Genomic DNA, 27215 nt, shown 5'->3' with positions numbered 1-27215 from the left:
GTTTGCAGTGCTCCATTTGCTCAGGGGCTTTGGGGTGTTTCAGGAGGGTGGGGGGAAGCTCTGCCTGCTCCAGTGATCTTGAGCAAACATCTTGGTATGGATCTGTTTGCTCATCTGGGAAATGAGCATCAGTCACAGCAGGAAGCTCAGATCAACTGATCATCAAGTGCTTGGGATGGAATTTTACTTTGGATCATTCCTGAAATAGAGTGGGGTGTGAGATTCTCTGTTACTGTGGTGTGGCACAAATCACCTCATTGTGGCAGCAGGGGAGGGGAAGAGAGAACTTAGGTGTTTTTTGTGATGAAGGAGAATAATTAGTGTATTGCATAGCTCTTAATGCTGTATCAGGACAGGTATCAAGTGCCAGATTCTCTCTTGTTCAAGACAAAAGAGTTCTTTATCCTCTCTCTGTCTGTAATAAGACTACACATGATTAAATAATGGTTTCATTTCCCAAAGAATAGTAGATGAATCTAGTCTCTATCTTCCCTGTATAGGCACCTACACAGATTTTATATTTGTTATAGAAATATTTTTTTCTAGAAATAGAAATAATAATTATATTGAAATAATAAATATTTTTTTAGAGAAAATAAGAAATAATTATTTCTTAATAGAAATAATAAGAATGAAGAAATGAACTTCATTCATAAGCGAAATGTTACTTTGTTTTCCTAGCATTTTGGAGTTTTTCCTCTGTTTGAAATGCTTTGACTTCTCTGCTGTCATTTTTACCTGCTGTAACTAGTGGTGCAAGCTCTCCCTGCACATTTCATTTTCCTGGATGATTTATTTACTACCAGTGATACTGCAGAGCCCTTGACATAGTAATTGCAATGATGTGATCATCCAAACATCAAAGGCAGGAGCCCCTGGTTTCTCATCTCCCTCATGCTGCTGCAGTCCTCCCACCTCTCCCTTTGTGCTCCCTCTTTGTTGCTTTAATCCTTGAGGAGAAGGAAAGAATTATGTCATAATTGGATAAGAACTGGGGAGTGCTGGAGCAGGTTTCTGGATGTGCCTCCCTCCCTGGCTGGCTTTGCTCAGAGGTGCCAAAATGCTCTTTGGGCTTTGCAGTCCCCATGTCCCCTGCCTGACCCAGCTTTAACTGGCTGTGTCCCAGCAAAGATGGGCTGGGCAGAGAGCAGGGGGTGCCTGCTTTGCTCTTCCTGGAGAAACACTGAGGTGGGTGAGTGGGAGAGCCCTGGTTTTCATCTTCCCCACCTGTTCCTGCACCTTCAGGGCTCAGACAAGTCCTGTGCAAGAGGGGAAGGTGCTCTCCCCTTGATGGGCTGAGCAGGACCTGGCTGTGCTCCCGTCCTCCCTCTGCTCCCTGAGTCTGACCTCAGAATCACAGAGGCTGGAAAAGCCCTCGAGGACCATTGAGTGCCACCACTGTCCCAGCACTGCCAGCTCACTCCCACCATCAGCTCCAGCACTGAACCACATCCCTAAGCACCACACCTGCAAGTTTTCTGAGCATTTCCAGGGATGAGGACTCCACCAGTTTCTTGGATTTTTCTCTCTGCCTGATGCCCAGGAGCCCAGCCTGGGCTCAGCCTCTGCAAAGCCTGAGACGGGTGCACAGCTCAGACCTCTCTGTCCTTGTCACCTCTGCTCTCTGGAGCCTGTCCCAGGCAGAAGTGATGCTCTCCCTGGCTGCCACTGACCCTGGCTGGGTCTTCAGGGCAGTCCCAGTCCACTCCAGTGTGTGCAGCAGGTCCTGGGTACAGTGATTGCTGCAAACCAGAACCTGAGCATGCTGCATAAACACAGCTCTGCAGCTCCTGGAAATGTTTCCTCCTCTCTTTGCTCTCTTCTATCATAGAAGAAAATCCATCTTGCAAGAGAAGATGCTGGAGGATGAAGCAGAATCAGAACAGGTTTCCTTCAGCAGGAAGGAATTTTAATTTTTACTTTGAGGCTCTTTGCAGGTCTGATTGGGGTTGAGGAGCTCATCTTGTGCACACTCTCCTGCCAGTTGCTGTGGGGCTGGGCAGATGTTGCAGATGTTCATCCCTCTGCAATGCCAGCTCCCTCCCAGCTCTGCAGCCCCACTGCAGCTCCTGAGCTCACTGGGAACCTGGGATGCTGCTCTCTGGAGAACAGGCTCCCCAAGAGCTGGCTTTTGGAAGAGGCCCCTCAGCAGGGAGCTAAATGTTAATGTGGGGGATTAAAGACTGCTTGGAAGGTGAAAGTCTGGCAGCAGTGTTGAAGTGCTAAATCACTGCTCAAGGCATGCTGGTTTCACCAATTCAGGCTGAGACCATTAATTAACTTGTTCTGTGAGTGTGCACATCTCATTTAAGCAGCTTTCTATTATTTGGGAGGGGAACAGAAGGGAAGAAAGTACTAGGAAATATACTGATATTTCTTCATCTTTTGAAAAGCAGCTGGAAGCTCCAGTTCCTGCTGAGAGCAGAGTGGGGTGAATTCCCACTCCCAAGATGATGTGCTCTGGGATTTGGAGGGACCAGCTGACCCAAGGCAGTGCACTTAGCCCTTGGCACAAATTCTGTCTCTTCCCAGACTGCAGGAGCCAAGGCTGCTGCTGCTCCATTACATGCTAATAGTCTGAGAAATAAAATACAATTATTAGTTGAATTGTTAAATGGACCTAGAGCCTGAATCAGAAATTGCTTTCCAACAGCAACTGGAGCATACAGTAACAAAACAAAACCAAAACAAAAAGAGGCAAAAGAAGGATTACTGCAGGGTTTATTTATTTTATATGCTTAAGGACAGTGCAGTGGACTGTTTGGTAGAGGGGATGGAGATCTGGGTGAGGCTGGGATGTAGCTGTGCTCCCAGCTCTGGAACTGGCTTTTTGTGTGCAGCCAGGTCTGTGCTTCGCTTCCTTTATCATAAAGGAGTGGGGTCTGTGAGAAGATGGCAAAATCTGTCAGGTTTAATGTGTTCTTCTGCATTGAAATAGTGAATATCACTGTGTGCAGCCCAATACATGCCAAGTCCAGCATTCCAGCACTGCCATCCTGGAGCAGAATGGATTCTCTTTTCTGAATCTGGCTGTTGAGTGCTTCAAAACACCCAGCAAGTCCTGGGGGTGCATTGGGAGGTCCTGTGGGCAAAGCTCCCCTCTCCCAGGGGATGACAGGAAGATGGGATGGGATGGAAGCAGGTCCAGCATGGAAAGAGCTTGGGGCTTTGCTAGGTGCTGGTAGCTTTGCTATAGATTTTGCTGTGGTTTATGTCCTTTTGTCTCTTGGTGAAGGTGGTAGGACACAGGGAGCAGCCAGCCTCTACCTGTTCCCCTGCAGCAAGAAAGATTCTGTTGGGAGATGACTGCCCCCAGTCTCTGCCAAAGGAAAACAGGCCAGGAGTGTTGAAGCTTGTCTGCAGAGCTGCAGGTCAGCATGGAATCTGCTCTCCCCAGCATGGAATGCACAGTGGGGTGTGGAGGGAGAGCATGTTTGGTTGTGAGGGTTTTGTTTATGCCAGGAGCTTGGCTGGGTGAAGGCAGATGGAAGTAATTTTAAGGGACAGGAGCCAGCTGACAGTTGCATCTTGATTCTGAGCAACTGTGGGCCAGCCAGTCCTTGGAGGAAGCTTTTACCCTAACCCCTGTCATTTAGTGGTTGTTCTGTGCCCTAGGAATGAGGTTTTCTGCTCCCTTACTGTCTGCCCATGGTGTTTTTAGATGCTGCTGCAACTCCAGCCCTTACTGGTAATCACAGAATAGGAGATCACAGATGATGGGGACTGATGATTTCCATGATGTTTGCAGCTCTTGTGGCCCTTTGCTTTTGATTTCTTTTCTTAAATCCTAAAGTCCAGGCTCCTGGAGTGCTGATATTGCAGTAGCTGCTCTCCCTCTGCTTGGTTTGTGAATCTCAGGGCAGCTGAGATGATCCTGGAAACAGGAACCTCAGAAGGCAGATGGAAAGAAGCCCAGATGATGATAACTGTATAATGCATTTCTCACTGCTTTATGCTGTCTTATCCCAGACAAAGCTTTATCTTTCATCCCATAATTATGTGATTCCCTGTAGGCAGCTTAAAGTGAGCTTTCCAAAGGTCGATAATTTTATCTATTAGATGCCTTCTATGATCTCTAAGTGCAGACATGGGTACTTGAAGGAAGGTTTCCAGGGCAAATTCCTGTAGTTTGAGTGAAGTTCACTACAAGACTCAATTGCTTTGAGCCTGTTTAGCAGGATTGTCCACATTTGCATTTGTGATCTGGTTGAGTAATTCACTGCTGGAGGGGGATGCTTCCCCTGCCACCTTCCCTTTCAGCTTAAGCTTTGAATGCATTCCTCCAAGATCCTTTTCTTTTTCCATACCTGTCCCAGAAAATGAGCAGAACCAACAGCTGGCATTTTTTTGATATTTTGAACTTAATGGGCATTTAAGACATGTCCAATTTTTTTTTTTTTTTTTTGCTTGTCATCTTCTTCTAGATTGCATTATGTGTTATGGTTCATACTAAAGGAAAATAAACTTTCATAGGTAGTGAAGGGAATAGATGTTTTTCCAGGCTGAATTCAGCTGCAGCTGTGTGGGACAACACTCCCAGGGTGGCTCAGCAGTGTGATTCAGGGTGCAGAGATCACTCAGAGCAGTGATTACAGAAGCCACATCCATTCATCCCTCAGTGCTGCCCTTGCTGGTACATGGCCTTTCCCTAAGGAAAAGGGAAAAGAGCAAACCTGTGAGCTGCAGGCTAAAGCAAACAGATAAGAAGCTTTGAAAACAGATGAGACTGGTATGAATCCAATCCTGCAAGGGGGAGTGGAAGGTGTTGGGGGCTGATATGCAAAGGGGATGACTCAGTGCTGTTGTCATCCAGGTCTCCTCTTGCAGAATTAGTGATTATTGCCTGAGAACATCATTTATCAGAACCCAAACTGGAGACAAAAGTCTCTAACCTGAGACCCCTTAGCACAGGGTCATTTCTCCAGCAAGGTGCCCCTGACTCTTGCCCCAAGGCTCTGGCAGGGGACCCTCAGTGCTGCAAAGGGTCCTGCAGGCTCTCAGGGCTGGAGATTCACCAGCCCTGCTCCTTGGAAAATCACAAGCATGAGGAATCCTGTGGGACTGCATCAGGGATTCATTGGCTGGTGCAGAGATGAAGTGAAATTGTTGGATTCCTGTTTGGAGGGGAAAGTGCCTCTAATGCTGAAGTGCCTGATGCTGTGGGAGCCTGGGTGTGAGTGTGCTGCCAGCTGTGCACTGCTCTCAAAATGCTTTCCTTCCTTTTGCCCCAGTAACTGCGAGTTTGGGTGTGGTACCCTGCAACCTGGCCCATCCCAGGTACATATGGATGAGGGACCCTGCTGCCATCTTCTCACAATCCTGGTCCTGCCTGTGTCTGATGGGCTTTTAGGAACAGCTTCTTGTTTCAGAGTCTTTGCTGGATCTGATCTTTAGTACAGCCTGAGTTTTACTGAACTACAACAGATGCTAACCACTGCTTTGGTTAGAGTGCTTCTGGATGGAAAAATATCAAAAAATTCCTTTAAAAAACCCCAAAAGAAATCACCCAACCCCTACCCCTGGAGGTGTCACAGACCAAAAGAGATGTCAGCCTCCCCAGTGCTGCACAGGTGCCTGGTTAGGAGGCATCACCTGGAGAAGGTGACAGCCCCTGGCACACAGAGCAGAGTCACAGCTCTGCAGGACAGGGATTCTTCCTCTCCTGGGGTGATATGGCCCAGGCTCCCAGCTGAGCTGGGTACCAAAGCAGCCTCTTGGGAAATTGTGCTCAGCAGCTCAAGCCAAGCCCCTCGATGCCTCGTGGGGCACTGCAGATCAGTGCTGGGGCAAGATTGGGCTCTTACCACAATCTCAGCTCTTTAATTAAAGTAACATGGAACAAAGCAGGGAGAATTAGTTAAAAATAACAACTCTCAGAAGTACAGCTTGTCTTTTTATTAGGCTTGTCCTCACTTTCTCTGCTGCTCTGATAAGGAGGATGTTCTCCCTCTGGGGTGGAGGGAATAAACTGGGATGGAACTCATTTGTTGGGGCATTATCTGTTAATTAATTTTGAACACTAATCCTGTTCCCCATGCACTGTTTCTTTTTCTCCTGGTTTTAGAATGTAGAATGCAGTTCTGCTCAAGGAGAGAAGGGGCAGCTTTGCTGTGTTACAGGAGGGGGGACCTTGTGTTGTCCCATTGTCCCCAGGGCTGGAGGAGCTTTTCCCTAACCCTGTGCTGCAGCTCACCTTGGGGAAGGTGGGAGCTTTCCCAGGAGCCCACCAGAACGTGGAGAACTTAAAATTCACATTAAAGGACGCCCTGAGCCTGAGCTGCAGCCTGTGCTGGTGTGAGTCCCCCAGGGCAGGGTGGAGGGGCTGATCCAGTGAATCCCAGTGGAGCTGGCACTGCTGGGAGGGAATTTCCCTCCACATGGGCCAGGAGCCCCCTGTCAGTCCCAGCAGTGCCTGTGCTCCTGCACTGGGCAGGAAGGCAATGCCAGAAAATCACTGCAGTTGAAGAAAAAGAAAATATATATAAATATATATATATATATATATATATATATATATATATATATATAATGGGGTTTTTTTCTATACATTTCTCTTTTTAGAATAATCTGAAAGAATATTTGAGGCTCTGGACAGTATGAGCTGGTTTCCTTTATGTACCCAGTCTTCTGATGGAAGACATTCTGGTTTTAAGTGGTCTCTTTAATCTGATGGGAAGTTTGCCATTCAAGCAGGGGGAAATGTGGGCTCTCTTTAATCTTTTTTGATTAAGTGATATTATTTTTTTTTCCTCTTCTTTTTAGTCCTTTCTCTGGCTCAGCAGTTACTCCTGGCTGCCCCTGCATCCTGCTCATTTAGCTTTGCCTGGTCTTTCAAAATCAATATGTGCTGCTAAATTACTGGAGTTGGAGAATAAAATAAAAAAACAAATCCAATACGAGGTTTTGGCATGTAAGTATGGCTTATAAAGTCCTAGGATGGTCTTTAATACAAGCCATCTTGCTTTCTCATTTCTGGTGTATACATAAGAGTCCATAAGTGAAAATCCCTGTTCAAGGAAAGGAGTAATAATATTCAGCAATCCTGGACAAGGGGTAATTCTTCATTCTGTCCAAGTTTCTAAGCTGCTGCAGGTGTCTCAGGCAATGACTTCATGTGCTGCCCTGCAGATCCTTTCCCTCAGTGGCTCACTTGCTTGTAACAGAGTGAAGGGTGACCTCTGTGCTGTCATCTTGCTTGGAGTCCAGGTGGATTAAGGGACAGACTGGAAAAAATGTGTATGAAACAAATTCCAGCTTGCCAATATGCTCTTAGAATACACAGAGCAGGAAGACATTAATTACGTGGTGGCTATGGGCAAGACTGATTTCTCACAGGGGAATTCTTGGATATGGTTTGTTTCACTCCCTAAAGCAAGGAGACATTTGGGGTCTGGGTATGGAACTGGGACCATCATGGCCTTGAAGTGGTGAGAGCAACTTGCAGGAGGAAAATTGTCCTTTTCTTAAAAAATAATGTTCTTTTTGGTAGTATATCTTAAATTATGTTCCTTTCTAGTCCGAGACCAATTTTCTTCTAACAGAGATCAATTTTTGAAGACTTTTATCTCTAATAAAACTGCATTTGGTTGGTTAAAACATGGAGTAGAACTGCCTGAAGGGCAGTCCCTGCTGAGATGGGGTCATTCCCAGGGCTGTGCTGGGTTCTGGCCCCTCCAGAACCATCTGTTGGCACTGGAGGGGCTGACCCAGCCTGGAAGGACTCCAGGAAGTTTTGGATCAGATTTCTGGTCCCTCACATAATTAACCCACCATCAGAAAAGGGTCCCCTGGGAATATTTGATCTGTTTAACTATTGTTCTTAGCAAATCAGTCCCAGTGGAGGTTATTAAATCCTGGTGAGAACGTACACTTAAATCCCTATTCCCATGATATTTCCTACTAGGACCAGGTATTGTTGCCATACAAAGGCAGTTGCACCATGGTAGGCATTTACTGTAAATACCTAAACTGCAGAGCAGCTCTCCCAGCACTGGGGTTTGATCTTGCTGTTTCTGGCATGAAGGAATTCAGCTGGTGAGGTCCTGGGTATTCCCATGGGAAAGGGGAACTTTGCTGTGCTGCTGTTGGCTCATTGATTTATATTTGTCTGGTATATCAAACAAAATTAGGGCCTGGATTTTTTATTTTTTTTGTAGGTTTGGTTTTTTGTTTGGGTTGTTGTTGTTTTTTGTTGTTTTTATTTGGGTTTTTGTTGTTGTTGTTATTTTTGGTGTGTGTGTGTGAATTGCTAGGATTCTTCATGAATTGCTGTGTTTCCCCTCTGTAGGTAGCCAAATAACTCTGTGCCTCTCTCTCCTGGTGTTGTGGAGACAAATTTAGAGGTTCTGCTGAAAAACCTGCATTGTTCAGTAAATATTAGCACTTTGATGGGGAAAACCATCAAAAGCAGGGTTTAATATGGGAGCTGGTGAGGGGATTTGAGCAGCCAGGGCGCTGGGAGCAAGGGATGTACCTCTGAGAGTCCCTGTCAGAGCCACACCACAGGCACAGAACAGTTCATAAAGTGCTTTATTAACAGTTAATAAAGTATTTTATTAACCGGCCCTCAATATTTATTATAAATAAAATATATTTATTCCTCCCTCATCCCACTGTCCCCTCTGAAGTCGCTCAGTGCCGGTTGTGCTGAGCTCTCTGAGCTGTGGAGGTTTGGTGCTGGCTGCCCTCTAGTGAGGCACTGCCCGGCAGGAATAAATCAATGAATGAATGAATGCAGAAATCCCTGCCCGGCCATCGCTGCTCTCCATCCTGCAGCATCCCCGAGTTTTTGATCCATCCCTGGAACCTCAGCCTGGTCCTGCTCCGCCTTCCCGGTGGGAATCTGCTCTCGGCCATTAGTGGGTGTTAAATGAGAGGGGAAAATTCGATTTTCCTCAAGAGCATCACTGCAGGGGGTGCAAGGCGTCTGTGGGGTCCTGGTATCCGTATAATTAAATTTAATAAACTTTTGGGAGGCTTTGGATGGCTGGGGCAAGTGTGTGCCCTGTGCTGGGAGCCCCCTGTTCCTCTCAGTGTGCTGGCATCCCTCTGTGCCAGCCACACCACTAGGAAAGGTTTTGCTTCGTGTCCATAGGGCTGAAATACCTTGGAATGGGGTTTTTTGGTTTGGTTTTTTTTTTTTTTTTTTTTTGCTTCGTGTCCATAGGGCTGAAATACCTCGGGATGAGTTTTTTTGGTTTTTTTTTTGCTTCGTGTCCATAGGGCTGAAATACCTCGGGATGGGTTTTTTTTTTTTTAATTCTGTATTTCCCTGGCTGTTTGTACATTGTAGTAATCGTGGTTTGGGGAGGGTGCAAGTCCTGCCACCATCATCATTGTGATCACTGGGATTAAAATGCAGTTTTTGAGGTGAGGTTGGCAATCCTGGAGTCCTTGGGGTTGGGACTCCCCAGGAAATGTGGGCAGCTCCCCTAGGCTTGAGTTTTATTTGAGGGCCCCCAAAACTGTAATCTGTGCATGCTGCAGCTGCTGAGGAGAAAAGCCAGGAGATTTTGGCAGTGCTGGATGTTTTTAATGCTGGAGCTGCCCTCTCTGAGAGCAGGTGTGTGGATGCAGGAGGGGAATTGGACAGATTCCTTGCATAAAGCCAAGCTTGAAACACTCACCAGAGCCTTGGGCCATGGGAAGACCGGTCCTGCTGCTGCTTTTTGGGGATACCCAAGGGCTGCAGGAGGGAGATTGGGTAAACAGGGTTAGAAGAGCTTAGTCAGGATGTGTTTGTTTAAAGGATCTGCTGCAGCCTGAGTCTTGTAATTTGGTAACAAGTGTGTTTCTGCTCCTTGGAAACATTTCATTCATTAGCCTAATGGAGGGGAGGATTATGCAGAGATGAACCTAAAAGATGCTAAGCAAGGAGGGGTTTGCATGTGGACTGAGCCAAGGCATGCAGCAGGAGTGGCTGCTGGCTGGGGGGCACAGGAATGTCACCATGGAGCTGTGCTGTGGTTCAGTCTGTGCCAGGGGGTCTTGGCTGTGTCCCTGGTGTTTTCTGTAACCCCTGTCTGCTGTTACAGGCTGGGACATGGACATTGTTCTGTGTGACTGTGGGTAAAAATCTGGAAAAATGTTTCCATTTAGGATGCATGAGATTTTTGCAAGGGAAAATAGATGTTCTGCCTTGTGGTGTCCCATAAAGACGCTGCAAAAATAATGAAAAAATAAAAAGGACGAAATCCATACATGGTGTATAAAACTGAGGATGGGGAACTGTGAGGATAAATTGATTAGGTTCCAGCAGAGCAATCCCAACAACAGGCCCAGAAGTGCACTCAGGCACAGATGCTTTAAATCCTGGATGTCAGAATCTCCAAGTGGAGCAATCTGGTTGCTGCAGGCAGGGCAGTGGCTCCTTTGGGGGTGCTGGTTTTGCACACACCTCTGGGATGCACAGTGCAGCAGGTGAATCTCTCCCCACACAGGGCTGAAATGCAGCAAAGCACAGGCACTAACAGTGCTGCAGTGAGGAAGGATAAAGTGTCCAATGACTTCTCCCTAGCAAGTTCTTTTATTGGGAGAAATGAGAAAAAGCATCCCAAGATCTGATCTCATTGGGGCTCTCTTGAAGAGCTGAAGTGAGATTGTGTCTCTGATGGCATCAAGGGAGAGTCCCACAGCCACAGGTGGGCCAGTGGCTCCTGTGCCAGGCTGGCTTGGCCTGGGATCAGCCTTTCCCTTGGCTCTCTGCTGGCTCAGAGCTGTTTTGGTGCATTTATGTGGTGCATCCCTTAGGCAAAAAAGCAGCTGCTGAAACCTGCAACCATGGGAGTTGAGATATTCAAGGTGTAAGGAGAATATAACAAACAGGTTGTACTTCCAGATCAGCTGGACCTTTTTGAAGCATTGATGGATCCTCTCCTTTCCTTCCATGGGAGATGAGGGCAGGTTGTTTCTAAAGTGATGCCATTGTCTTGATTTCTTACAGCCTGTGACATAGATGGGGCTGGAGAAGAGAAGTGGGAACAAGACTCTCCATTCCTGACTGAACAGTAAAATCAGGGCTGTAGAAGAGGAGGTGCTTATATGTAAAACAAAATCTGGGAGGAGAAAGGATTTGTTTTGCTACAACTTTGGCATTGAAATTCTAGGTCTTGTTTTGGCCTTATTTCAGTCATCAAATAACCTCTTTGAAAGTAATTAGGTGAAAGTCTTAAATCCTACGAAACCACTTGATTTTTTGGGTATGTTTTTTTTTTGTTTTCCAAGCTGGGGCAGGAGTGAACACATGACTTCCACACCTCCCGTGCCGAGCTGGCCCTCAGCAGAGGCAGCAACAGGCTGAACCAGTTTGCTCATTGCTTTGTGTGCTCTCCTGTCCCGCCTGCCCTGGGAGGTGCTGCAGGAATTCCCCTGCCTGCAGCCACCAGCTCGGGTGTCCTGGTGTGTGCCCAGAGCCCCTGGCCAGCGACAGCCACCCGGGCCAGGCTGTGCACAAGAGCCAGGACGAGGTGGGGGCGCTGAGAGGAGCATCAGGACACGGATCCAGGAGAGTTTATGGCGTGTGCCAGGGGGTGAGCAGTGCAAGCAGCTTTCCCTTCCAGGAGGTGCCTGACTCCTGAGGCTCAGGTGAGAGCAACTTCTTTGAGCTGATGTAGGTTGAGCCTGGGGGATTGGTACCACCACAGGAGCTGGGGGATGTGGTTGGTGGAGGTGCTCCTGGAGCTTGGGGCAGAAGGGACAGAGCATGAAGGGTATTCAGAGGGTTCTCCCAGGTGTATTTTGCATGGGTGTTGCTCATGGCAGACCTGCTCCCGATGCTGGTGGCTCAGCTGGCCATGTGGGCATGATGTGTACTGTGGGTGGTGAGGGGATGGAGGCTCCCAGCCCCAGAACACTTTCTGCTGCTCCAGCTGCTGAGGGCTCTGCTCCCCTTGCTGAGCACAGAGCCCCACCAGCTGCTCTGCAGGGAGAACAGCAGCGATTTGGGCTTGGCTCTGTTGCCTGTCAGTCTGTCCCCCTGTAACTCAAGGGAGCTGCAGATGGGGCAGCCCTGGGAGGGCTCTGCACCCCCAGCACTGGGGCTTGGCACCCCCTGAGCTCCCCATGGGGACTGTCACCCTTGGGGTCAGCTCTGTGCTGGGCTCCCTGGTGCTGTGGTCACTGTTTGAGATCTGAAACCATTGCACACAGGACACTGGGAGCTGCCTGACTGCCATCTGAGGCTTTCACAAGCTCTTGTGTACGAGTCCCTTGAATTTCAATCTAAAGATGTGGAACTGTTGGCTGCTTTTCTCCTTCTCCTTAATCATAGTGGAAAATTTGCAGCAACCCCCGGAACACTTAGAAGAGAAACTGCTGATCTAAATGTGCTCTGGCACAAGGCACAAACAGCTGGAAAATGTGCCTTCCCCTGCAATCTGTTAAGGATGTGTAGCATCATCAAGGGCTATTCACTGGAGCTGGCACTGTGGGCCTGTGCTGTGTGACAGAAAATAAATGTTCTGTCCCCACCTTTCAGTGGGTTGTGTCCCCAGTGGGCAGGTGACAGATCCCTTTCTCTTGTGGCAGATGCTCTGCCCAGCAGCTCAGCTCTGCCTTGGGAGGGCTGTGGGAGTAAATCCCTGCAATGGAAACTGGCAGCAAGCAGATTGGGAAACAGATGGTGCTGTGCTACAATTTTACCTGCTGTAGGGCCAGTGCATCACTTAGCAATACAGAAACAGGAGTTGCAGTCCTTTGGCTGCTGTGTTCCTGGTGGGGGGAGGAATTATTTGATTTAATATTCAGCAGCAGGGGAAGGGGGAAAGGATGTTCACTGTAACTCTTTTTATATTTTCCTTAACTCACTGAGGATTTGAAAATGTAACACCAGCTAGATTTGGTTTTGAAGCTCAGAATTTATTTTCCCCTTCTGTGAGTGAGTTGTGTGCTGAGGGAGCTTGCTGTCACATTGGGGACAGGGAAGGGAAGGTATCCCCAAGAAGGGACAGATATCCCCATGTCCCTGCCAAGGCCACGGAGTGCCTGGGGAGGGTGGGAAGGACAGGGCTGTGATGGGGGACAGTCCCCTCCATCTATCCCCCCCTAAGGAGCAATGTTACTGTCTCTGCAGGCAGCCTGTGGGACATTTGAGCCCCTTTCAGCTTTCAGCTGTGCTTTCTTTGCCCTCCAAAGCCCCAGTCCTGGAGCTGTTCCCACCCAAAGCTCCCACCTGCCTTGAGGTATATGGGGAGGAGGGAATGAAACTGGGTGTAGCAGGGTCCAGCCAGAAGCAGCTGGAAGTTCTCCTTCCTCCTGATGTGGAACTGTGGGGAGGGAGGAGCAGGAGCTCTGGTTCCCTGGGCTGGATGTCCCCTGTCCCCGTCCAGCCAGGGTGCACAGGGTTGGGTTTCTGGGAGCATCCCCCAGGACCAGCTGGACAGGACAGAGTGACCTGCTCAAACTGCCAGGCCAAGGGCCCTTTGTGCTACAATTTTGCCCATTAATGTGAATGAGAACAGCAGACTTTAAAAAAAAAAACTCAGTTTGATCCTCTGACCTCTGAAAGGGCCTAATATAAGCACCCCAGCTCTACTTCCAAGCATCCTCTTCCTGCTCCAAATGGCTTCCTTTTTCCTTGGCTGAGGTCTCATGTCCTCTCCAAGGAGGAAGGGAAAAATACATTACAATTCTGCAGTCTTGGCAAGTGAGGAATCACACCCATGAAAACAAATAGCCGCTAATTAGGGCCATGAGAAGCTGATTGAATCACAGCTCTGATAATGGCAAGGGCAGTTTTCAAGTCTGCTTCACATCCCAAGGGGGCAGGGAGAGGGAAGCAATGGGATTTCTTCTTTTAGGAAGCCATTTTAACCCCTCTTATCCATTAATTTGAAAGTTTCTCTGCCAACAGGTACTATTCAGTCCTCAGTCTGCATTGTCTCCATTGGAAGTTGAGGGGGAACTGAAGTTACTGCCTGAGATAATTGTTAACAAATGCAGAATTCTCATTTGTGCCCATTACAGCAGGAATAACTTTAAAAGTGTATGAATGGTCTCAGATTGACCCCATTGGGGAGTTGATGCTGTTGCAGGATGGCCAGAAGAGAGATCAGGGAATGTAGGGAGCCTGGCTGGGCTAAAGCCCCAGCAAGTCTGCTGGGCTTCCCTTTTTGCCAAGGTGATGAGGAGGGAAAAGCTAAAAGGAGTTAAAAACCAGAAGAAAACACTGGATCTGAAGTATATTGAGTTTTAACAGCCTGTTTTATCAACAGTCCTTTGGCAAAATGGGAGAATGGGCTTTACCATTGCCTTTTCCCTTCTGTTCTCTCCAGTTAGCTACAAAATCAGTGACTGAGCTGTGGGCTGAGGTGCCACCCCTTCCTCTGCACCCTTTCCTCACCCTCCACAAGTGCTGGGATAAGTAAAAAAACCCAAAACCACAGTTTTTCCTGTGGATCTGCCCATGGCCACCAGCTGTGGGGACAGATGTGCTGGCAAGGGGGGAGCTGCTGTGCCCCCTGAGTCTGGTGGGGTTGTGAGGAGGGGCTGAGCTGGGTGTGCCCTCCCCTGGCAGGGACAGGGCTCTGTGCCCACTCCTCACCCAGCTCCTCACCCTGTTCCCTGCAGGCTGAGCTGTGTGTGCTCTCCCCTGGCAGGGACAGGGCTCCATACCCAGCTCCTCACCCTGTTTCCTGCAGGCTGAGCTGTGTGTGTGCTCTCCCCTGGCAGGGACAGGGCTCCATGCCCACTCCTCACCCTGTTCCCTGCAGGCTGAGCTGGGTGTGCACCTTCCCTGGCAGGGACAGGGCTCTGTGCCCACTCCTCACCCAGCTCCTCACCCTGTTTCCTGCAGGCTGAGCTCAGTGTGTGCCCTCCCCTGGCAGGGACAGGGCTCCATGCCCACTCCTCACCCTGTTCCCTGCAGGCTGAGCTCTGTATGTGCCCTCCCCTGGCAGGGACAGGGCTCTGTGCCCACTCCTCACCCAGTTCCTCACCCTGTTCCCTGCAGGCTGAGCTCTGTGTGTGCCCTCCCCTGGCAGGGACAGGGCTCTGTGCCCACTCCTCACCCAGTTCCTCACCCTGTTCCCTGCAGGCTGAGCTCTGTGTGTGCCCTCCCCTGGCAGGGACAGGGCTCCATGCCCACTCCTCACCCTGTTTCCTGCAGGGTCAGGTCCTGCTGACCTCAATGGGCTGCCACAGCCCCCGTGGCCACCCCAGCTGTGTCCCCTCAGCCCTTCCCTCCCTCTTCCTCTCTCATTGTTTGTGTTTCTGACATTTCCCCACGTCACTGCTCCCACCCTGCAGTGTCTGATAGCGCTGCTGGCGTCAGGCCTTTCTCTTGGGGATTCCTTCATAAAAAAGAGGGAAAATTGCATCAAGACTTGTGGATTTCAAAGGAGGTCTGCTCTGTCTAAACTCGACCTGTCTTGGTGAGAAGAACTTGGAATTTCTGTAGCATCAGTGCAGATTTCTTGTCCAACTCCTGGAAGCTCCTGGGCAAACACGAGGGTGGCAACTGGGGGAGGACTGAGCCTTGTGGAGCACAGAAGCTGAGTTCAGGGTTTTGGTGCAGATCTTGTGGGCCACAGTGACATCAGCAATGGATTAAAAACCTGTATGAGTTCCTGGGGCTGTGTAGGAAAAAAAATATTTTTATATAAGTATATTTAATATATACTTGTATTAAAGAAGTATATTTAATAAAAGGGTGGCTTGAATAGCCAATGACTGCAGGATGCCTGCTGGGGCTGAGGAGAACAGGACAGCAGTGGCAGGAGGAGCTGCAGGAGGTGGAGAGTCCCCACTGGGCTCAGTGTGTTTGTTGGTGGGGCAGCTCGTGGGGCTCCCAAGGCATGCCCAGCCTCCCCATGAGCCTATTGAGGGCTGCTGGAGGCTTTCCACTGCTCTCAATGGGCTTTGGATCGAGCCCATGACATGCTGCTTGTTTGTTTTGGATGCCTGGTGAGGATGAAAACATCCTTTCAATGGCTGCTCTTTCTCCTTCTCCTTTGGACCAGCTCCTTGCACCCCAGAGCCACAGAGTGACCCCTCTTTGGGAAAATGCCATGAGCTGCTCAGCTTGTTTCCTTCTCCACAGCCAGATTCAGCCACCCTGAAGCCAGGCTCACCTTCAAGAGATGCTTTACACCAGAGCTCATCTGGTCTAACAACAAGACATCCCAACCTGCCTGCTTTCAAATTTTAGATGGTTATTGCCCATTTATTTGTCCAGAGCTGGCAAATGAGCACTTTACAGGTACTTTGTTAATAAAATGAGGCACTAATTGTTGTAGCAACAGATGAGACATTGTGAAATGTTGTTTTTGTGTTTCCTAGCTCTGGAAGTGCAATTGCAGCAGACCTGTGTTCACAGAAAACATCAGTCCATAGCACCAAAAGTGCTGGCAATTTATTATATGGACTTACAGTACCAATTTATTTTTGTCTCTTCTATTAACAAGTGCTCTCTCTTTCCCCTGGTTAGTGGTTGTCCCCTGGCTGGGAAAATGCACAGCTCTGCCTCAAAGGATCTGGACTGACCTCACCTACAGCAGGTGCAACGAGATCCATTGTCTTCAGACTATGCAGGATCAAATCCCAGATAAAAATGTCCACAGGACCGTTCTCCTGGGTGTGCTGGAGGGGTGGGGCTGGGGCCTGGGGGAGGTGAAGTGGGTGCTGGTGTGATGCTGTTCACAGGGCTCTCAGGTTGAGGGAAAAGATGAGGATTTGACTCCATGTCAAAGGAGAAGAAGGCTTGATTTCTTATTTTATGATATATGTTACCTTAAACTATACTAAAAGAATAGAAGAAAGGATTTCCTCAGATTTCCTTATTCTAGCTAAGAATAGAATAGGAAAGAATGATAACAAAGGTTTGTGGCTTGGACTCTCTGTCCGAGCCAGCTGACTGTGATTGGCCATTAATTAGAAACAGCCAACATGGGCCAATCACAGCTCCACCTGTTGCATCCCACAGCAGCAGATAACCATTGTTTACATCTTGTTCCAGAGGCCTCTCAGCTTCTCAGGAGGAAAAATCCTAAGGAAAGGATTTTTCATAAAAGATGCCTGTGACATGCTGGTGGCCCTGGAGAGCATCAGCTGCTCTGCTGTGCTGCTGCCCTCATCCCTGCCAGCCAGCAGCCCTGGGGATGGGCTACTTTAAATAAGGGTTTTGATGGTATCAGTATTGGTGCTCTGCTGGGCCAGATGCTGAATGGACACAGAAGTGAATCCTGCTCTTGCTGGGTTTGTGGCCTGGAACTGGGGATGGGGAGAAGAAGCACAAAGGCATCCAAGATGTTGTCTTGGTTCGTGTTTGATGGAGGGCAGTGATCTGAGCTCTGTCATCTGCTACCTAGGGAAGGGCAAGTCCTTTCCTGGGTGCACCTTCCCTGGGCTAGGCATGACCCATAAAGCCTAATCAAGGGCAGAGCACTGCTCTGAGTCATGATTTTTCTGGAGGCTACAGCATCCTGAGTTACTCATCCTAAGAGAATGAATGCACTGAGGATATAATTATAAGAGTTAGATATCACTTATTCTCACTCTTTAAAAGATTCTTGTCAGGAAGCTGGTAGGTTTGGGTTCTTATTTTGCCTCTTTGCCCATATATATCATGCAGAATGCTGAAACTTTACTATCTCATTTATGCTTCCTCTTACAGAGCTGTAGATGTCTGCCCAGAATTTAGGTTATGCACTAATTCTGCCCCATTTGCCACAGATTAACGAGGCTATAAAATAATCATAAAGCTGGGGCAGCCCTGGTTTTCCATGCTCCTCACGTCCTTCCATCTACTGTGAAATACTTCATCCAGCAGTAATTACCTGGCTTCTCCAAGCTCCCTTTAATGCTCCTTGACGACTCAAAATGAAGGAGACGCTGTCCCACGTTTGTCTGGGACATTAGCAGGGCAATGGCAGCATCCATGGTGGTGCCTGGGGGAAGCTGGGCAGGTGTGGCACCTCTTGGGGAGCAGGGTGTCCACCTGAGTGACCAGAGCTGGGGAGGAGCCCCTCCTGCAGCCAGGGACAAACCAGTGGGGCTGGATGTGTCACCTGCCTGGAACCCTTTGGTCCTGCAGACTTGGGGCCTGCCAGGTCTCTGATAGGACCCTGAAGCACTTCATGGCTCCAGTGAGGTGATGGGCAGAGGAGTGTCCAGCCACAGAGAGGAGCCTGGCACTGCTCCAGCTGCTGCAGCAGGGCTGGCTGTGGGAGGAGAAGGGACTGGGCTCACTCACCTGAATAACTGGGCACAGGAGGTAGAAATTCTGTCAGCATGGTGTGTGAGTGCACAGATGATGTTAGAGTTTTTTCTCCAAAACCAGGATGTGGAAAGTATTTTGTGCACTTTATTACTCTCCCCTGCCGCTCTGGGGGAAGTAGAGGTACAAGATGAAGGTGCAGAGGGTGTTTTGTCTCTTTCTATAATTTATTTTCATGGTGTATAATTTATTTTCAAAGGGCTGCTTGCCCTTTGCTCTGCAGGGTCTCAGTCCCTCTTTGGAGGCTCCTGTCCCCTCTCAGGCTTGGGGACCATCTCTGAGGGCTGGTATTGGGGTAGGAGGCATGGCACAGCCTGCATGGGAGTGAGAGTGACCTGCTACAGAGCTGGGACCTAGTTAGGAAACCCTGATGTGAAATCAGCACCTTCAGGTAGGTGAAATCAGCAGCTTGGAGAGAAATTGCTTTTCCTGCCTCAGCTTGCCAAGGCAGCCACAGTCTCTCCCCCCTGTGCTGTCACTTCCCCTGGATGCTCCCCAGAAGGACAGCCCTGAGCTGGGTTGGGGTGTCCTCCCTCTCACAGGGGGCTGGTGGGGCTGAATCATTTCCTCTGGCAGCTCTGTCTCAGGGAGGGAGGCTCTGGGTGAAGCCCTCTCTGTTGGTGGTGCCAATCTCTGCAGCTCTGAGGATGCTCCACGTTTCCACCCTGTGCCATTTGATCTCTGGCTTCCTCCAGATGTGACCTGGGAGTAGAACCAAGAGCAGGATGGTTTCCCATGTCACTGGTGATGACTGTCCCCTCCTGAAGGAGCTTTCCTTGAGAAGGAAGCCCTTCCCACAAAGCAGAGAACAAGAGGGTGGTTTTCCAGGCTCCTGCCCCATCCTGGAGCAGGGAAGGCAGTGTCACATCCTGAGCTGCTGTGCTGTGTCCCTGGGCAGGTCTCTGTGCCCACAGAGGTGCAGACAGTGGTGCTGGTGGCTGGGTAGGTGTCAGCCTCCCTGCTGGTCCCCATCCTGCTCTGCTGGCCATCACCATGCAGCTGAGAAAGGACAGAAACCTGTATTTAGAAAGCATTCTAAATGGGATGCTTTGTTCTGTGTGATAGAGGCAAATCCTCTTTCAGCTGGAGATCAAACTCTTTTCTCCCATTTCCTCATCCTTCTTTCCTCACAGGTCTGGTGTTTCTCCCTACTGGGTATCTTTGTGTTACAAACTGACTTTGAGGCTGTAAAGTTCTCCCACCTTAGAAATACAAATTTAAATTTATAAATTAGGAAAATTTAAATGTATAAACATTGAAGTACAATGTGTGTGTAGGTCCATGTTAGTAGTGACCTGCATCAGAAGTCCTGCTCCCTGCTGCCAGGTGTCACGTAGCCTCCTCGAGCGTCCCCACCTGACTGATGGTGTTTGGACACGTGAGGTTTCACTGAAGCCAGTGGAGCTGGGCTAAATTACAGCCCTGCTGCACTGGCCACAGGCTATGGGAGGAACTGGGTTTGTGATTGAAAACTGGGTGATGCTGTTCTGCTGGTGATAGTGTGGCAGTGCAAGGTGATAAACCCTGACTGGTGAAACTGGAGCATCTGCTGCTTGTTTTGAACCTGACCTGATTTTGTAGTTCTGGGTATGGCAGGTATGAAATTTGCTGTTTGAGGAATCAGCAGCTGCTTAATCATTTATAAAGTTAAAAGACTGTGGCACCTCATTTCTGATGTGAAGTGCTAATTAACTAATTTACTGTGGAATCCAGACTGCAGGAAATTTGTGTTTCTGGCACAGTGGCTGTTCATCTTTAAAAATGTGTTCATCAGGGTGTTGTGTTTATATTATTAGTGTAGAGCAATACAGTGCAGCCCAGGCTCTGTGAGAGGAGGGAAAACAGCAGCACCTTCTTTAGAAATATGTAAGGCTGCTGTTAAATAAGCTTGTTAGAGGCTGTGCCTCATCCAGAGATGAGAACATTAGGCATCAGCCTCCCTCTGGAGCTGTGGATCATTTTGGGTGTAGTTGTGGCTTTCAGCTACAGCAGGCACTTGACACAGGTGCAGTTCAGTGGGTGAAAGCTGGGAATTGAAATTCCTGGTGTAGAACCTGATAAATAAATAGCTTCACTGGATGCTGTTGTTAGCCTTAAAGGAGAGTAGCATGGCCCTTTCATTCTTTCTAAATTTAATTTTGATAATGTGAATGGCAGTAAATAAATCATTGTGGAAGTGTAGACTTAATTTCTGAGAGGTCCCCAGATTTGTGCTATATGAAGGATTAAGTAGGTTAGTTAGAGGCACATTATGATTAATTCTTTTTGATAATCTCAAGGAACAAAATTGGTTTGCAAACACTTTTACCAGAAGTTGAATCTTGCATCAGAAGCTCTCAATCAGGGCAGGTTGGATTACAGATTTATCCTGTGCACTGGTGCTGCTGCTTAAGCATCTTATGTACTGAGAGGTTAGAACATCAAAGAGAGGGTGCCCAGTGTCTGCATTTCACTTTATATTTAAGTTGGTAATTAAGGGCCAGAGTGTAGCAAAACCCATTTTTGAAAAGTCACTTCATCTTTATTTGGGCTTAATTGCATTAATGCTCACAGCTTGACAGGCTTGGTTCATGACAGGAATTTAAAAAACAAAGTTGTAGGGGATATGCAGCCTTCAGCATTGTCTGAAAGTCCTAATTCCCAAGTAATCCTGTTGTTCATGCTCATGAAACCGCCTACAAAACAGCACCTTTGAGCAGTGCTTAAGTTTATTTTTAAAGGCAGTGTAATTGTGTGCTGTTGGCTTCTAACTTGAGCAAAATGGGAAGATTTTCATGCAGATCTGCACAGAGATTTGTGCAGAAAGGAGAAGCACGTGTGGGTGAAGCAGGATGAAGTGGGACTGCAGCTGGTTCCTGGTGGGAATTCAGAGGACAAGGAGGATTTTGGGTTCTGGCACAAATCTCAGTGATGCTTCTCATTGCCCTGGGTGGGCTCAGGGCTTCAGGGCTGGAGCCCTGGGAGTGCAGGTAACAGCAGATGTCAATAGTGGTGTGTGCCTCTCATAACTTTGTGAGGGCTCTCAGTGGGTTTTTTGGTTTGTTGTTGTTTTTTTGTGTGTGTGTTCCCTGAACTGTACTGCTTTCTCTATGGAATGTTACAAATATTGGCTGCAATCAGGTGTAATCAATATGAGTGCAGAGTATGGATCAGAGCATGTTTTAAAGCTCTGGTCAGGACAGACATCTGTGAGCCTGCAGAATTAGACATTTCATGCATCTGCACAATAACTCACCTTTTTTGGCGGAAGGTTCAGAGACTGAAAATGATCAAAGCTTTAATTTCATTTGCTATCACCAGGGACTTTGTGTGTGTGTGTGTCCTTTCCTGCATGTCTAATCAAAAGTCCTATCTAGGAGCAATACTGCAATGTAGATTTAAAAGCAGATTGATGCTCTTGTCCTCTGGCCTCACAGGCAGATGAATTCTTTATTCATCTTTATTCTGAACTTCATATGAGCAACTTTGAAAAGAGGAGCAGCATTTCAGCTAAGCCTGGTTCCATTAATTTTGGCATAGAAGATAACATGCAAGGAAGCCTGAGAATCCACTTGGGATCATCTTTTCCTATTATGTTGGTAGCAAACCTTTGTTCTTTTTATTACTCATTATTCTGGATCTGCAGTCAATAATGTGAGGAGAAGCATGAGTCTGCCACACATCAAGTTTTCTGCTGCCTTTTCAAGTGACATTCTCCTTAGATCACTGTTGTGTAGGCTTATTCCTTATCAGCAGTGAATGCTGTGTTGTTCATATGACTGCACATCAAACAGATCTGCAGTAGCTGTCTCTTGTGCTCCCCTGACAGTGGTACATGTATCTACAAAGACATTTTCTGAGAGCCCTCTCCCCCTCCTTCTCCTCACAGAATAGAAATCTGGATGGTAGAGCCTTTGGAAACCACCTGGGTATTTATCCTGCTGCCTTTCCCTCGCTGAATTTTGTTTTCTGTTCTGACTCTAAGGAGCTTGGGTATTATTTAGGTATTTCAAACTAACCCACATACAGTCAGGTTCTTAGAGTGGAAGTCAATGCAAGACTAAGACTGATGTGAATGGATAATTCATCAGCTGCATATAACTCCACCCAAACTATCCTGAATTGCATTTAGCTGCTCTTTGCATCACAAACTTCCTTTGCTTTTTATTTCTGTGTGTGTTTAACACTGTCCAGGTTCAAGGGACAGTGCACTCCTGTACTTGGGTCAGCTGGGAAGGTGAACTCCAGGTGGGACTTAATTCTTGTTTTATCACCCAGGGATGAAAAAATGGGTGAAGTTTCTGTTTGTGAGACTGGAATTGAAGTCCATGTGCCCTGAGAATAAGGCTGGAGAGAAGGTTCTTGCCTTGCTCCAGCAAACCCATGGAGCTGTAACTTTGCTGTAGGAACGTAAAGCCTGCACAAGGTGATGGGAATGTGGAGCTAGGAGCAGTGAGGAGGGAAGGCCTGAGCACCTCTGGCTCTGCCTTCTGAGCTGGAGCATCTGAGGCCATTGCTCAGGCTCACAGGAGCTTGTGAAGCATGAAGAAAACTGTGCAGAAATGTAAGTTCAGTGTAAAGATACCATGGATCATAGAGCTATTGAAAAAAACCAAACACGCAAACAAACCCAAAAGCAAAAAACCTAGCACAAATCTGCTGTGCTCTGTTGAAAGAGAAAATCATCATCCTTATTTTTCAATCTAGTTAGGTAATGGGGGGAGGAAAAAGGCAAAACAAAAAGGCACTGAGGGCAGCAGGCACAGCACAAAACCACGTAAACTTTTCCTAGTGGGTTGGTTGGATTTTCCTGGCACAGGACAGTTCCCTGAACTGTTTCTTTAGCTACAAAGGTCCTTTTCTTTTCTTCTAGAAATGGCACTTGAAAACTGAATTTTTTTTTTTTTTTATCTCTGTGTTTAAATTTGGATATGACTTGACCGCAGTGAGCAGATGCCATTGGAGATTTTCCTGGCTGATTCCTCTCCAAAGCAGTGTTCTGTGAGGGAATGGCAATTCCCTGCTGCCCAGCCTGGCACTGCTGCTGGCTCAGGTTATTAGAATAACCCCATGGATATTTGTGACCACTCTCTCCCAGTGGAAGAGGGAAACCTTTTCTGTTCAGTACCTGTGGATTGCTGTCAAAGTCCTCTAAACACAGTGGTGGGCAGCACTGGAGGAGGAGGAGGAGGATTCTTTTGTGGCTACGGGCTCTGAGTAATTCCAGGGCATGATAAAACCCGTGGAGTGGAAATATGGATGCTGTAGAGCCCAAATCTTTGTTTGTCTCTTGTTACAAGCAGCCATATCCTCCTCTGCTTGGGCTCACTTTGTAGCAGCTTTACCCAAATGAGCTTTACCCATTTGAAATGTGGTTGTTGTTTTCCCCATATGAAAGCAAGCAAGGCTTGGAGTGACCAGAACCCCCTGGCACCAGCACAGCCAAGGGACAGCAGCACCAAGAGGACCAGGGCTGCATTCACTCTGTCATGCATGAAAGGGAAGAGGGGGATCTCGGAGACACCGGTCCAAAGCCTGTCTCAAACAGGCAGGCAGGCATCTGCCTGCAGAATTACATCACCCAGCTGCCACAGCAGCGCTCACGGCGTGTGAGCTCCTGCGGTTGGGAGCAGGCTGATGAATAAGGGATGAAGGGGGGGTTTGTGAATGCTTCCACTGAGCCGTGGGCACGCAGGTGTGTTCCTCCCGTGAGGATATTTGGGACGGGCAGGCAGTGCCTTTGGGGAGGTTTGGTGGGATTTAGCTCTCCCACCCAGCCTGTGTGTGCCGGCTGCTCCTGACCCTTTCCATTCATTGCATTGCGCAAGAGTTCGCTCCTACAGGTCAGCCTTGCTGATGATTTTAGCCAAAAATCTGCTCCTTGAATCGATTCTTCAACAAGGTGCTGATGGTAGCACACAGCTTCTGTCCCAAAAAGCTTAGAAAGTGTCAAATCCTTTGAGGAGGGGTTTAAAAAGATTAATCATGTTTTGTCTTCCACCTTCCCTCAGCTTGTAACAGGGAAAAGCGCTCAAATGGAAGGTTTGGGAGCTTTAACACTTTAAGCCCCAGGAGGGCAGGGTGCTGTTTAATTTTAAACTGGCTGGAGGCAAGGCTGGAGTCTCCTGTGGGTGATTATTGCAGTGTTTATTTGCTGCGGGCTGTTGTGAAGGGCTCGGCTACAATGCCCAGCTTTGTTTTTTTCCTGCAGCAAGTGCTGTGTTAATGGAGTTAGTTCAAGAGTAGAGTTTTAATCATCTCTTCAGCACGTTTTGGGTGTTTTACCCATGTGGTGCAACAGCCGAGGGGAAGGTGTTGAACAGAGGGATGGCTCTGTGCTGTGGGATAGAGAAGTTAGTGCATCTGTTTTACTGTGAGGCACTGGCACAAGTTGCGTTCAAAGCCAGCTTGGATAGGGCTCTGAGTAACCTGATCTAGTGGAATGTGTCCCTGCCCATAGCAGGGTTTGGGACAATATGAACTTTAAGGTCTCTTCCAAGCTATTCTATTTCTGCAGGACTGATTCGCCACCCTCCCCTCCTACCCCCCCTGCTTCCTAGAAGTGCCTTTTTCAAGTAGGATTTCTGCTGTATAATTTGAGCAAGGGCTCAGCCGCGAGAAAACGATGACAGCTTTGTTCCCTGTATAGCGGATAATGAGGTGTTGGAGGCAGATAGCTCGGGATTCGTGTGTGCAGCGCCTGCCCAGCTCATTGAAGGGCGGCAGCGCTCAGCGCCTTCCTCTCCTCCCGCAGCATCTAAATGGGCTTCTTGTCGGGGCATATGGCAAAAGGGTTAACATTTAATTGGAAAACACAGTGCTAGCTAGCGGGGCTTAACAGAGCTTTATATAAGCTGCTAAGGACAAGGCTGCTGTGTGAGCTGCCGGTCGGGCTGAGCTACTGCAGCCGCTGGCTGGGCGTCAGGAGCCGGGGCATGCCTGGGAATCTGCCCAGGAAGCGCCGTGAAAGAGGAGTTTGTTTGAAGGCTTGACCCTGGCTCTGCGCGGCAGAATAAAGCCGGGCAGCAGCCTCATGCCAGGCGTCTGAGCAGCGAGGCAGGCGCAGCATCCAGCGGAGGGAGCGGCCGATGGCTCCGGTGCTGATGTGCGGCGTGGAGGATGTGCTGCTCGGCGGCAGCCGCCTGCTCTGGACCGTGACCGTGGCCGCGCTGCGCCGCTGCTACTCGGCCCGGCTGCGGGCGTGCCGCCAGGCGCTGCGAGCCTGGTGCGGCCTCCGCGATGTCTACCAGGTAACAAACACACCCAGCTCGCCGTCCCGGCTTTTCCTTGCAGCGGCGTCCCCGCACCTGCCCCGCTGCGTGTTTGTTCTCTCTGCGAAGTGGCTGCGATGGGGTGAGGAGCATCGAGGCGGCACCGCAGGGTCTCCAACTGGCTCGGAGCTGGTCCGGTGTTGCTTTCTAAGTGCTGGCTCTCTGCCTGAATTCAGGGGTTGGGGGGGATGCTTTCTGTGCCAAGTGTGTTTTGTCAGTCAATCCACAAGTGTTTTGGCCAGGTGCCCCCCATATTACACCCCTGGGAGCCCCTCTTGCTGCTGTCACCATCGTTGCCCTCGGGATTTTGGGGCAGAGCTCCGGGAGCTCCTCTCTGCTTGTGCCCTCTCCCATGGGAGACACCGGCTGTGGCTTTTTCTGCCGTGTTTGTGTCACTGAATAGCGGCAGCTTGTAACGTGATAGTCCTGTGCGTGGCAGAGGGATTGCTGCAGTGGGTCCTGGCACTGCAATTGGGGGGCTCCCCTTGAGCACAGCCCCGTACTTGCAGTCATTGAGGTGTCCAGTTGCAGTGAGGGTGGTGTCACTCCTTCTCGAGTCTGTTTTTGCTGGCAGGTGTTTATTTCTGTGTGTCCGTGTTTCTGTCTCGCATGTGAACTTGTGCTGCGTGCCTGCTCTCAGCCTCCCTGTGTGTGTTTGCTGCACCAGGGCGAATGTTTCAAAGCAGCTTCTCCCCTCTCCCTGCTGTGTTGCAATACAGAGAGTGGCACAGCTCATAGCAAACAGCTCTCCAGAGCCACGAGGATGCAACTTCCCTGGGAAAGTCCTCATGCTAAGAGGACATCTGTGCCTGGTTAATCCTAAGGTGATCTGCTGGTATTTAGCTTTAGGGAGGGCTCAGGAGTGGGAGAGCAGCTTTGCAGTGCTAAATGTACCAGTGCTCGAATGTACCTTGGGCAGATCATGTATGGAAACACTGTGGGGTGTGTCTGACACAGGTGTCACTGTGGATAGGGATCCATACAGGGATCCTGGCTAGTTAGGGAATGCAGGAGTAAAGGTGTCATTGCTTTTCCTTTGCCCACCTTTACTGACCTGTGGGGATGTGGTGGGAGGCAGCCCTGACTCTCTTCTTCCTCTCTAGCTACACCTGTGCTGTGTGGGTGTTATTTTCAGGTCCATTCACATACAGAGCATGCAGCCTAGACTGCCTTCCCTCCCCACTGCATCCCCATGGAGGTAAAATCCCATCCCTCCAGGGCTGGAATAAGGACTCAGTGAGGACCAGCTCAGACAACAGCTGTATTCAGCCTGTTCATCATACTCTGATGGCTGGCTTGAGGTGAAAAGAGATTTTTTCCATACCAACTGTAGCTGTATCTCTGCCCAAACTTACTGTGTCCTAGTGGCTGCTTTGTCTTGTCCTTTTTTTATGAAAAGCATCACTGACCTGTGCCAGTGTCTGAAAGTGGGGATGTGAAAAGAGGAGATTGGTTCTTCTCTCATCCTACCAGGCAGACCTTGAGCCAGGGAAGTGGACAGGGAGTGCCCCTTCCCCTCTGCCCACAACTTGTCCTGCTGGGGACATGCAGGGACCTGTTGCTCCTCACCTGCTGCTCTGAGAGTCTTCCCTGGGAGGTGAAACCTGGCAGGAGCAAAGCAACTCTCACATTTTAACAGCAGGAATGTGCCAGTGGTAATTTGGGGTGTATTAAAGTGAGATGGCTGAAGGAATGCCCTGCAGCCCTTCCTTTTTGGGTTGTGTAACACTTTGCTTCTTGTGCTGAAGTCTTGG

General features: G+C 48.8%; 1 protein-coding gene across 3 annotated transcripts in view; it reads left to right on the top strand.

The window, feature by feature from the left end:
• The window catches only part of FRMD4B (FERM domain containing 4B), a 126407-nt gene that overhangs the window by 22607 nt on the left and 76585 nt on the right, over positions 1–27215 (top strand). The window contains exon 1 of one of the 3 annotated variants that reach the window (XM_054640127.2): positions 24808–25440. The exons of the other annotated variants lie outside the window; for them this stretch is intronic. Within the exon in view, the coding sequence (XP_054496102.2) occupies positions 25279–25440 (162 nt within the window). The 5' untranslated portion in view covers positions 24808–25278. Of the gene's footprint in view, positions 1–24807; positions 25441–27215 lie in introns of those variants that run through there. 3 annotated transcript variants of the gene reach the window in all.

The sequence above is a fragment of the Agelaius phoeniceus genome, chromosome 11, assembly GCF_051311805.1.
Source record: "Agelaius phoeniceus isolate bAgePho1 chromosome 11, bAgePho1.hap1, whole genome shotgun sequence".
In the NCBI taxonomy this organism is placed as follows: domain Eukaryota; kingdom Metazoa; phylum Chordata; class Aves; order Passeriformes; family Icteridae; genus Agelaius; species Agelaius phoeniceus.
Note: the sequence above shows the minus strand (reverse complement) of the source record. Positions and strands in the feature narration are given on the sequence as shown.